The 12,973-nt window shown below is 45.3% G+C and overlaps 1 protein-coding gene across 4 annotated transcripts in view; it reads left to right on the forward strand.

Annotated features, from left to right (window-relative positions):
• The window catches only part of ESRRG (estrogen related receptor gamma), a 767,139-nt gene that overhangs the window by 91,988 nt on the left and 662,178 nt on the right, over nucleotides 1–12,973 (forward strand). For 2 of the 4 annotated variants that reach the window (XM_053309067.1, XM_053309075.1), the window contains exon 3: nucleotides 11,586–11,745. In XM_053309067.1, coding sequence (XP_053165042.1) covers nucleotides 11,744–11,745 — 2 coding nt within the window. In that variant the 5' untranslated portion in view covers nucleotides 11,586–11,743. Of the gene's footprint in view, nucleotides 1–10,671; nucleotides 10,770–11,559; nucleotides 11,746–12,973 lie in introns of those variants that run through there. The other 2 variants (XM_053309085.1, XM_053309093.1) reach the window with 2 other exon arrangements.

Raw genomic sequence — 12,973 nt, forward strand, 5'->3', positions numbered from 1 at the left:
GTAATACCTCTAAAGTTGAGTAATATGAGATAAATCTGCGTACTAATCAAAGCCCCTGTATATGGGGATATTTGAGATTCCGCAAGCAAAAATGACTTGCTGACAGCTGCTTCCAAACGTGATTTAGAGACAGGCAAAAATTCAGCTAAGTTCACTCTCTTTGGAAAGGAGCCCTAGAGAACCCATGGAACACTGAGAAGGGAAACAGCCAGTATCTCCCTTCTTACCCTTCCACACCTACAAGCTTCCCTTGTTTTTCAGGCATCAAGAATCATTACCCTGTCAAAATGAAGACAAACTCCCCACTTACATCCAGCCTATGCTTTAAATTGCAGGCTGCGCGGAGGGAGAAACTAGGAAGGAACGCAAATCTGTATTAGCAGGGAAATTTGAGTTTTACCAAGGTAGGTGCGTTGCCGAAAGGGGTGCAAATCAATTGGCAGAGCAACCTCTTCTGGGTAGAACGTGTGTGTTGAGATGGAGAAGGTTTTCTATATTTGCGAGACCTGGACTCTAGTCCTAGTTTAGGCTGGCATGAAATTAACAAGGACAGAAGTATCATGCCCTGCATATAACCTCTATTCATAAAAAGGAGTGGGGCGGAAGCAGACACTCTTGGAAAGTCAAAGAGCGCCAGTGAGTGGCTATGTGTATTCTGCACGTCTCCTCGTGCAAAATTCAGGCAGAGGAGGAAAAGCTTGCTTGTACTCGCATTTCTTGGTACCAAACGCCTGGTACCAAGAGACTGGAGTGGTGGACATTCGACAAGGAAGATATTTGCCATGCCTAGGCACATAACTGAGGAGCCAGCACAGTCCCAGAAAATAGCAGCAGGAAACTTGCAAGGGGCTTAGCCTCTGCTCAAACTTTGCTGCCTCATGTGGAAAAAGTGACTTCGATCCAGAGCCATTTATAGGTGACAGTAAAGCCTTCTTTTCAATGACCGCAGCAGCAGCAGCAACAACAGTAAAGCGAGCTGCTTTCCTATTTCCAAGCTGCCCCTCCAAAACTCTAGTCTGCCCTCACTCAGTTGGGGAAGCCATGAAGCCATGTTTCTGCTGACCCATTGAACTGACGATGGCAAGTGAGGGCACAGAGACAAGCAAGACTGTTCTTCACCTGTCTTTCAGGTAGCATATATTTATGCACAAAGTGCAGGACACCTGCAAAGCTGAAAATGGGCCAGGACCACATGGCAGTTCTGACCACACACAGCAGAAATAAGGCAATTCGATTAAAAATGCATTAGTTTATATCAAAGAATTAATGTAATTTTTTTCCCTGCTGAGACTCACAAATATGAATACTGCCTTATATTTTCCCTGAAATACAGTGGGCTGGGCTGGCCATTATTTGCATCTTCTTTTCAAATTTTCATTAGGATTGCTTAAACAGGACATGCTGGTGAATATCTTGCAGTGCAGTCCTAAGCATATTTAATAACAATTCCCATCATATTAAATAGGACTTACTCCTAGGTAAATGGGCACTGGATTTCAGCCTTAAACGAAAAACTTGATTCAGCCATTGTGCATTTTTTTCTCATTCCTTCACCTCACCTTTCCCTTTCATCTTCTTAGTCTTCTAAATGTGTAATTTATCATCTAAACACTGATGGTGGTACAGAGCTGGACAAAGTAGTGGGTGGGTGAGATGCAAGTCCTTGAGAACACAAAAAAAGCAAAAATTTGTATTACCCCCACATACTTACTATTATGAAATCCCAAATCCCATACTCTTCAATTCCTCAGAAAGTTAATAAACTCAAGCAGGTGGCCCCACTGAAACAGCCTGTATGTAAGCCCAAGACAAGTGCTGCAGGATCTGTTGGAGCTCAATCTTTGTAAGAGCTCAGACTGTCCATTCCGGAAGTTTGTCCTAGTTTGCATTCAAGTGACTTAGGTGTTTCTCCATATTATATGACACAAACCTGTTAATTTCTTTGCCTTGTAAAGAGTTTTACCTTTCTGCTGTACAGTTGCTTTTGAAAAGTGCGGGTACAAGTTTGCCTTTCTGGTAAACACACTAAGGTTCTTGACCTGGAATGTTTTGATTTTGTTCCTGTGCTAGTTATTAAACAAACTATACTTTCCCAGGAAAAATCTCCATTTTTTGCATGGAAGGAGACACCCCATCCCCCATTGAACATAATGGAGCCTTTCCTCTTGTACCATCACTGGGTACAAGTAGTCCTGGATAACTTATATCATGACTGACCATTGATTAGATATCTTAGAGAGCGCCTTCTTTTTACATGATCCCCACCACACATTAAGGTCATCTGAGGAGGTCTGTCTCCAGTTACCACCGGTTCGTTTGGTGGCGATTCCTTGGCGGGCATTCTCTGTAGCTGCTCCTGGGCTGTGGAATGAGCTCCCAGCAGAAATTCATAATCTTAATTCCTTACTGAGAGCCCTTAAAACCCATCTGTTTGGCCTGGCCTTTCAGGGTTTTTAATTAATTTTAATTGTTTTAATGTTAACCTGGTTTTCAGGGTTTTAATTGTTCTGATAATTTGTTTTTAAAGATGTTTTTAAATTGGTGTTTATATTTGTATTTCTGTTTTGTTTTTAATGATTTCTGTTTTTAATTGTAAACCGCCCTGAGCCATTTTGGAAGGGCGGTATTAAAAATATCGAATAAATAATTCCAATGATATGGCAGGCTACACCTCATCTATGCAGATTCAGACTAGTCAGAATCCCAGGGCTCTGATGAGGAACAGATTACTTAGATCCTCATACAAACGGGTGGGGCTGCAGCTTAGTGACAAAGCACATGTTTTGCATGCAGGTCACAGGTTCAGCCCTTGACATTTCTAGGAACGGAGGGGAAAAACCCATCTTAATTCCTAGAGAGCCTCTGCCAGTCAGTGCAGATTGAACTAGATGAACCAACTATCTGACTCAGGAGAAGGTAATTTCCTGTGTAGGCCCTCTCATGTTAGTAGTGTTTGAGAGCCAGTCAGATAATGGTTTGGAAGGAATCCATGATGCCTTATAGGATTTCCCTGCCATTCAGGCATCTCAGGGGTTGGGTCATATTTCCTAAATATCTTAATAGTCCTAAATGTCTTTGTTTTCTTAGTTAGATTTTAGTCTTCCTTTCTGTCAACCCTGAGAAAAAAGAGTGCAATTAATCTTTTAGTGGGAAAATAGATGACCGTAAAGGATAATGCTCTTGAACCACCTAGGGTTGTCATTATTATTAATCAGTAGTTTATTTGAACAGTTGTTTCTCAATTTCGGCCTGTTGGACCCAGCTTATCTCTCCTTCTAAGTGGGGGGCAACATTGCAAATACTGAACTATCCTGTGAGGCTCAAAGCCATTAGAATAACTCTAATATTTCAGGATACACTAATGAATAAGGAGCAAGCTCAGGACTAGGTCACATAATTGTTGTCTCTTGATTATTCATTACTTGATGGCTTTCAGATGGATGTGTCAATTACTCCAATAGAAAAGCATTGTGTTTGAGGCGACATTGAGTGATAAGAAAGTATTGTAAATTATGTTAGATGTTTGTGATGGCTTGTTTACACCTGCACTTCTAACTGCAATCAGGTGGTGAAAATCAGCCAGTAGTTATTAAAAAAGCTATTTTGGTTGGTGGGCTGCTGTCCTTTAAATTTAAATAAAAAACATCCCTAGTTGAGCAGATAAGAAGGGTCAGCATTTCTTCCCCAGAGCTTCCCTGTCCTTCCAGTTCTCCTTCTTCAGTTCTACCAACATTCCCACATAACTCTTTTGCTCCCACTATACCCCCATTCCAAACTGCCATTTATTTATCATATTTCGATACCACCTGATATAGACATCCCTAGGCATTTCCCTTCCATGTATTCTCCCTTGTAAAAAAGGCATCTAATGGTATAGCGGGGAAGTAACTTGCCTAGGGAGCAAGAGGTTGCTGGTTCAAATCCCCGCTATGTTTCCCAGACTAAAGGAAACACCTATATCTAACAAAAAATAAATATTGGGCAGCAGCAATATAGGAAGATGCTGAAAGGCATCATCTCACACTGTGCGGGAGGAGGCAATGGTAAACCCCTCCTGTATTCTACTAAAGAAAACTACATGGCTCTGTGGTCGCCCGGAGTCGACACCGACTTGATGGCACAACTTCACCTTTATTCTCCCTTCTGGCAGCAGCACGCACTATTCCACCTCTCCAAAGTCACTACATTAGTTGTTTTTTTCTGTCACACTCAAATTGGGACCCTTTTGGTTTCCGTCAATGCTAAGTTAATTTCCAAGCTTGCCTCAAAAACCTTATTAGCACAAGCTTGCATCACAACTTCTGAAGTTTAATTTGTGATATAGCTGGAAAAATATAAACAGTACAAAATATAAACAGAATTCAGATTCTGTATGAAGAATAAACTGCAGTTCTATCCAGTTTTGATAATGTGCACCCTGAGGTCATTTACAGAAGCCAAAACTGTGTTCTACCCAGGTTTGGGAGCTGTGTGTGCTCCCAATTTTTGGTTGTGTGGAAGCAAGGTAGGAGGAAAACCTGGGTAGCTTTTCCTCCTACTTTGCTTCCACACAATCACTTCTACCCAGGTTTTCCTCACTACCCAGGTTTACCTCACTGAATCACATACATAAGTCATTTACACAATCAAAAACTTGTTTTATTCCATGTTCTACCCAGGTTTGGGAGCTGTGTGTGCTCCCAGTTTTCAGTTGTGTGGAAGCAAGGTGAAGGAAAATCTCGGTGGAAGAGAATGTGTGGAAGCAAAGGAGGAGGAAAACCTGGGTAGTTTTTCCTCTTACCTTTCTTCCACACAACTGAAAATTGGGAGCATACACAGCTTCCCAAGCTGGGTAGAAAACAGTTTTTGATTTTGTGAATGACCTCACAATGTATTGAGCTACAGTATCTGTGTTTCTTTGGCATAAGATTTGAAATTTGGGTACAAAGAGCAGAATCATCCTGCATACGCAAAGACTGAGAGGTCATTCACACAATCAAAAACTGTTCTACCTGGGTATGGGAGCTATTTGTGCTCCCAGTTTTTGGTTGTGTAGAAGCAAGGTAAAAGGAAAACCTGGGTAGCTTTCCCTCCTCTCTTGCTTCCACACAATCAGGTTTTCCTCTTACCTTGCTTTCACACAACTGAAAATTGGGAGCACACACAGCTCTCAAACCTGGGTAGAACACAGTTTTTGCTTGTGTGAATAACCTCATTGTTTACAGATGGATTGGTAGTAAGAAAGGACAGTCCACAGTAGATTTACCACCCAAACTTAGATCTAGGGTCAGGCCTGTTAGGTGCACTATGCTGTGATTTGATCTGAATCCCTCAAATGATCAGCTTTGGAAGGAGAAACAGCATTTTAAAAATCAATGTTGTATATTATTTCTTATTTAGTTTAGAAAGGTTGAGCTCTGTCTTGAGTTAGGGAGAAAGAAATGTGACAGTGAGATACTAGAAAAAAAGTCAATTGTTCAATTTTGGAGGTTGAATTGTGTCTTACTCTTTCTTAGGTCAGAAAAACAAAAGTGGAAGTCTTCTTATACCTACCTCTTTCAAATTAGTGTTCAAAACCTTTCCCCCCTTGTTCCCAAGGAAGGTTCAGCATGGGTTCAGATCAATAGCATTTCTCTAAAGGAGGTCTGCTAGTACTTTCCTTATTATAGTGTCACTGCCCGTGTTTTAAATAGTGCGCAAAGGCGTACTCCCTTGGAAATGTGCAACTTTCTTCTCCTTATTCAGTTGCATACTGTGAATATCCAGTCAACCAATTCTAAAAACTTAAGTCCACTGGGTAATGAATAACCAGACTGAAATCGCTGTAGAGACAGATATTATGAACTCTTGGATTTAGTTTTCATTTCAAAATGTAGTTTGATGAATTTCTTATTTATTTGAGCCTGCCTTATACAAGAGGTTCAGGACTGGTATTATTCAAAGAGAAGCTCCATGTCCCAAATGTTTCCTGTCAGAGACAAAGGGAAGAGATGAATGTTAAGAAACAAAAACAAAATAGGAACATGTTTTACTAAATCCTTCTAACAAATTTTCTCACGCTTGAAAAACATACCAATTTACATAATTGCATAAGAAGTAATTTCTGACCATGGTTTTATTATATACGAATGTATTATCTCTGATTTTAAAATGTAATTGAAGTAGGTGAAGATTTAGTGTAAAAAATAGTTGCACAAAGATACATCCCCTTCCTATGTGTCCCATCACTCTTTCTCCAAGACTAAGTAATGGGTAAGAGTCACATTTCAAATTCAAACTACTTTTAAGTTATGATCCTGTCATGTTCCACATTCAAACTGTGATTCTGTTCAGTTTCTAACACAGACTACAACTTTGAAATAGTCGTGTTGCTGCATGGAGCCAAAATTGTTAAGTGTCAAAGTATGCCTTCTTCTCTTCCAGCCCCACTCATTCCTCTCTGTGCAAAAAGAAAAAAAAGGTGGAAAAACTTTTGGTATGAAAATGTATACTTGAGCTATATTTTGCTGTAGCCTATTAGAAAATTGATGGTGGAAGAGCAAAAGAGGAATGGTGCAGAAATAAAAAGTTAGGGTTGTTCTTTATTTTATTTTGTATTTTCAGAGAATGAGTATTTCCTTGCACTTAGACAAGACACTACATAATCTCAGTAGGTTTGTATGGAGTTGCTTTTACTTGACAGTGATGAAGTAATCTGGGACAATAATTTAAAGTAAAGGAAATCTTGGGAACAAAAAACGAAAAGGGAGGTAGAAGAAAAGTAGTGAAATAAATGTCTGAAAGAAGTGCATGAAAGGCTGGGTATGAAACGCATAGAAAAATATAAACTGTAGGAAGGAAGGAAGGAAGGAAGGGTAAAGAATACAGGTTTTAAAAGGACGGAAGCTGTCAACAGACCAAAGGGGAACTACGACTTCAGAGAGAGAGTCTCCCTTTGACATTACTTTTCAGTTTCTGTTGTTGTGGGGCAGCACTTTGGGGGCTCACTAGGCAGCCTCATTGTCGTGATGCAGCCTTCGAAGCCCTGCTGAATAGGAGCGGACATTTCCCAGAGAGCCGGTGCCACATGATGTCTGATGGCATCACACACACACACCCCCCTCCCCGCCGCTGCTGCTGCAAAACCCAAACAGTCATCAACTCCACTCAGTGTGCGCAAATTGATGAAAGCCTCCATTGAGTGAACTGGCAACATCTGTCCGGAAAATTCTCAGAGACACAGATGCATTTCTTTAGACAGGTCAGCACTTCCTACCCGGGCAGCACTGACAGCTACCTGTCAGGGGGAGGAAACTCCTTTCAGAGCTGCAGGGCTCAGGATTCTTAGCAGCCGCAGCTCCGCTGCTGACAGGGAGCCAGTCTCTCAAGCTCCAACAAATCAATGGCCCCCAGAGGCGAGCCACTGCCTGTGTTGAGGGGGAAGCCCCCCAAATGTCAATACTTCAGAATCTATTAACAAATGTAAATGAATGGGGGGGCGGTTAGGGGAATAGGGTTCTAAATGGTTCTCCTTTAAAGATGTTGGACTAGTTTGCCTACTGCCATCACATAATAACATACAAGTTTGAATGCCACAAACGATAGACTTGTGTGGTCCAAATCTTTCTCTAGTGACAAATACTGGCCAACATTTACACTAGCAGTCCCTCTCTCCTCCTCCTGTTTAGTGTAGGCTGGGCAGCAACAAGCATCTTGAATATGTTGGTTTACTTCCATCCTTGGGTTTGCTCTCACAACAGCTCCACGAGGCAGATTATTAGGAACTCAATTTTAACAGGTGGGAAACTGACTGACAGGGAATGACTTAACTATGTCCAAAGTTGTGATGAATCTGTGGTATAAATAGGACTGGAACACGTTTTTCACAAGTCCAAGTCCAGACTACTGAAGTACTAGTACCAGAGCACAATTCCCTTTCTCCCCTGTTTGGAGGCAGTTTGAGGGATGTGTACACTATAATTCTCTGGTATTCTTTATCACAACCCTTTCAGAAACCATCAAGGGCAGCCAGAATGCCAGTGGCTTAGCAAAAAGCATATGTCCGCCCCCTCCCCCGCCACACACCCTCCAAGCAGAGCAGCTGAAACCTCCTATAGCACAGTCGCTAATGCTGCTTCCAAGGTGACTCAGAGATGCCAGTCCTTTCTAGGCAAATAACAGAACTTAGGACTTTTACTACCATCTGGTTTAGAAGAGTCTTCTGATTTGGGTGGGATAAGCGTTTTAAGAATCATATTCACAATATGCAGAGCTGAAGTAAAAGTCAAACCTGCATGGATTGCTTGTATGGATTGCCTAATGCTTGGTGTCAGAAAACTGAAAAACAAATTAGAATATAAGCACTAAACATAAATCATAAGAAGTAGGCAGGGTGCTCATAAATAGAGCCTGTAGGACTTCCTGGTTCATCTGCTTATAGACCAGATGAGGATAAGCAAAGATTGTACCAAAGAGATGCATTAGGTTTTGAGAGGCAGCAGCTAGCTAGATTTGAAATGGAAGTAGAGTGGGTTTTATTTAATTACTAGCCGACCCCGCACAGAGCATCTGTGCACTCTTTGGGGCGGGCGGTTACCTCTCCCCCCACCCTTATGCCCCAGTCTCTACTTCCGGGCCCAGCCACCTCCGCTCCCCACTGCCACTTCTGCCCCCCCTCCTGGGCCTTGCCTCCGTGGCCAGGCCCGCCACCTTTGGCCTCCACAGCTGGGCCGCCGCTGCGGCAACCAATCCTCTGGGGTGCGCCTCAGCCAATCAGGCACGTGGAGCTGCTCAGCCAATCAGCTGAGCTCTGGGACGCACATTCCAAGGCAAACCCAGGAGAATTAATATAACTAGCCGACCCGCACAGAGCATCTGTGCACTCTTTGGGGCGGGCTTTCCCCCCTTCCCCCCTCTCTCCTGCTCTCCCTCCCCCTCCTGCCCCACTCTCTCCTGCCCTCCCTCCCCCTCCTGCCCCACTCTCTCCTGCCCTCCCTCCCCCTCCTGCCCCACTCTCTCCTGCCCTCCTCCTCCCCGCACTAAGTTCTTTACCTCTGCTGCCACAGGCCTTACTGGGCAGCGGGCGGCCAAAAAGGGCCCCGCCACCACTGCTCCTCCTCCCGGGTGGTGAACAGGGAAGTTTCACTGGCCGGTTCCCTCCTGCCCCGGCCTCCCACAGGCACCTGGCTTCCGCGGGCAGGGCGGGCCCGCTGCTGGGCCAAGTACCAGCTCCACGGCCCGCTGCTTGCCTCCGCAGTACACTCCCCCCATCTTCTGCCCCAGTCCCCTCCCCCAGCCTTCTGCCCCAGTCTGCTCCCCCCCAGCCTTCTACCCCAGCTTGCTCCCTCCTCCGTTTCCCCCTCTTTCTTTCTCTCTTCTTCGCTCTCTCATTCATGCTCCCCTCCCCCACGCTTTTTAGCCTGCTTGCGTTTCCCCCGCTGGCCGTTGCTGCCTCCTCCTTCCTCCAGTCCCCAGTGTCAGACTCGGGCTGCCAAGCGTTCAGCCGGCTCCTTCCTGCATGGCCCTCCCTCTAGCGAGCATCTTCCAAAGCAGCCAGCCGTTTCTGTGTCTCTGCCCAGCCAGGCTCCACCACTTTCTCTCCCCTCAGCTTCCCCACTCCCTTCTGCCCCAGTCCGTTCAGTTCTCCTCTCTGCTTTCCTTCTTTTCCTTTCCTCCCTAAGCGGCCACTTCCCTACATGGCCAACCGCTGCCCAGCCAATCCGGCGCCTCCGCTGCCCAGCCAATCTTCTGTGTTGCCGGGACGCATCCCCACAGAGGCATGTCTACGAGAATTAATATAATAGATTTATTACATTTATATTCCGCTCTTCCTCCAAAGAGCCCAGAGCAGTGTACATGGTTATGCTTATCCTCACACCAACCCTGTGAGGTAGGTTAGGCTGAGAGATATGTGACTAGCCCAGAGTCCCCCAGTGAGTTTCTTGGCCGAGTGGGGAATTTGAACTCAGGTCTCCCTGGCCCTAGTCCAGCACTAACCACTACCCCACACTGGCATGACAATCAGGTAAGCACCTGGGGCCTCTAGTAAGTAAAAGGCAGAATTTGCAGCCACAAGAACTACAGGCTTAGGTGAGAATTCCTGGCAACAGAAATAAAATGTGGGTAAAACATAGCAAATCAACCCCACCCCAAATAAGGAGAACAACTCACTTCTTTCTCCCCACAGATTAGGTTAAAGGTGGACCCAGACTGACTTTGAAGTTATTAATCAAAAGTCTTAGTTGCATAAAGCACATCCCCCCCCCAGTCCTATTCAAACATTCTGTTGTACACGTGTACATATGTTTTTGTGTGAACAGCAAAAACGACTGCAAATGCGTACAGATCTGTGCCTGCATACACTGCACACAGAAGCCTGATTCAGATATTATAAGATCACTCACCCTGTTGCAGCCGTGTACAAGGGGACAAGCGGGGGGGGGGGTGTCTGCTCCTGCTGCATCAGTCAGCAGGACGCCCTGCTCACGCTTACAGAGGATATGTCTGAAGAGAGTAGAGTCGTAAGCGGATGTCAGCAGGCACTTCTCTGATTGCCAGACCAGTCTCGCAATCACGCTTAGGGCCCTTTCCTCTCCAGATAAGCCCCGCTGTAAGCGTGAGCGGCAGGGCGCGCTTTTGAATGAAGCGTAGGGGCGGGACTTCTTCACCCTTTGCCCCTGCTGTACTCCGTGCCGGCTACAGGGAGGCCGATTTTATAAGGTCTGAAGGAGGCTAGAAGATTCTACAAACGTCGATCATAACGGGAGAATAGGGCTTCAGTGTGCTCTACCACGTGGTTCAACCACCTTCAGGTTTCTTTCCCTTAATTTTTTTGGAGAGAGTTTCCCGCAAACACGTGCAATCCGCAGTCCCTCCACCCCACCCTTCTCACCTGCATTCCTTAACGTGCCCCATACACCATTTTTGCACAGGGCGGGATCCATAGTAGTAGCCATGGTGATCGTCTATATGTTTGTGAGTTCTGGCAAGCAAATACAATACTAGTACTGTATATATCTTCGGCTTAGAAAACCACACGCACAAAGTACCTTAAATGAACACATGCGCAATCATCAAGCCCAGTTCTTTTGCTGTAGTACACGAACAACTTTCAGCCCAGGATCTCACCTGAGGCTGCACTCCCTGGACGTGTGCAGTCCCTTCGTGCTCCACACCCCACCCTCCTCACCTCCATTCCGTTACCACTGACGTCCCCCATCAACAACTTTTGCATGGGGCGCGATCCATAGTACTAGCCATGGGGAGCTTCTGCGGCGCGTTTGTGAGGAACTCGGCACACGTTCCGAGCAGAGCAAGCAAATGCATTGCAACATACATGTTCGGTTAAGAGGGGAAAAGCGCGCCCACACAAGCTAACTCTCTCAAATAAACACATGCATAATCGCCACCAAGCCCAGTTCCTTTGCTCGAATACACCCACAACTTTCAGCCCTGGCAACTGCCTGGGGGGTTTTAATCTTCCAAAGAGAAAGGGGGGGCCCCTGCGCAAAATTACGCCTTCTCCTCTCATTTGTTAGCTGATTCCATCAAAAAGTTCGCTATTTATAGGCTACACACACGAACCTGGAGTAATACAAACCCTGCTGCGTTTGTTCCCTTTTGTAAAGTGACCGGCGCTGCAGCTTTTGATCGCTTTGCTGCGGGAGCTACGCAGAGGACGAGCTACAATCAAAAGCGGGCCGAGACCGAGAGAGGACTTCCCGCGGCTGCTGCTGCTGCTGTCGTTGCGAGCCGAGCCCGACTGGGACCTGCTAGCCGCATAGCCATGTGAGTACCCCCTCCACAAGTTCACCGATTACACTCCTTTTCCTGGATTCCCTCTTTCTGTAGTATTCTTTCTTTCCTTACTATTCTTGCATTCTCTTTGTTTGGTGTTTTAAAAAAAAAATCTGTGTATTTTGTGTCTCTGGGCTAGTTGACAGCAACGATGTAAGGGAGAAGGGCAAGCAGAGAAAAAGGAGAGGAGACGGGCGGGGTGGGGTGAAACAATCACCGAAGAGAGGAGGGTTTCTTAAGTGAATGCCTGCTTCTGCCTAAGTCAGCTGAGAATTAGCTGCAGAGTTGTAGTGCGCCAACTCCGGCCATTCAGATTTTTCTCTTGTTACAAGAAGTTTAGAGCTCATTCCTCCCTCCGAAAGCAGGAGCAGTACAGAGACTGACAATCTGTAAATTACCAAAAAAAAAAAAAAAAAAAAAGCCCTGTAAGGAGATTCCGGAAGCAAGTTACGGGCGGCCAGTTGCCTCCGAATGTGAACTAGAGAGGCGGGCAAAAAGTACAGCTAAGGAGGCCGAGTTCACTCTCTTTGAAGAAGAGCCCCTACAAAGCTCATGACAGAGTGGGAAGAAAACTTCAGCCAACATCCCGCGTCTTTTATCCTTCCTGCAAGCGTTCCCTGCTTGTCATGCATTGAATCCCAAACATCCCTTGTCATAGTGAAATCAACCCCCACTTGCTTCCAGCCTACACATTAAATTGTGGGTTGTGTGTGTGAGAGAGAGAGAACCTGGAGTGGAATGCAAATCTGTATTAGCAGGAAAATGTATCTTTTACCAAAGTAGGGGTCTGGCTAACAAATGGTGCAATAAATTGCCAAATAATCCTCTTCTGCGAGGCTGTGTGTGTAAGAGTGGAGATAGTTTTATGCATTTTCAGGATCTGGGCTCCAATCCCAGCTTGGCATGAAATTAACGAAGACAGAGGCATCATGCCCTGGATGTTACCTCTATTCATAAAAGGAGAGGGGCGGAAGCAGTTTGGCTCTTTGGAAAGCCAAAGAGCACCAGTGAGTGGCTGTGTGTGTTCTCTCTGTCTCTCTGTCCAAAATTCAGGCAGAGGAAGAAAAGCTTGCTTGAACTTGCATTTCTTGGTACCAAGCTCTTGTGATGGAGCGGTGGACATTTGACAAGGAAGAGGTTTGCCATGCCTAGGCACATAGCTGAGGAGCCAGCACAGTCCCAGAAAATAGCAGCAGGAAACTTGCAAGGGGCTCTGCTC

Source organism: Hemicordylus capensis, chromosome 1 (assembly GCF_027244095.1).
Source record: "Hemicordylus capensis ecotype Gifberg chromosome 1, rHemCap1.1.pri, whole genome shotgun sequence".
NCBI classification, from domain to species: Eukaryota; Metazoa; Chordata; class Lepidosauria; order Squamata; family Cordylidae; genus Hemicordylus; species Hemicordylus capensis.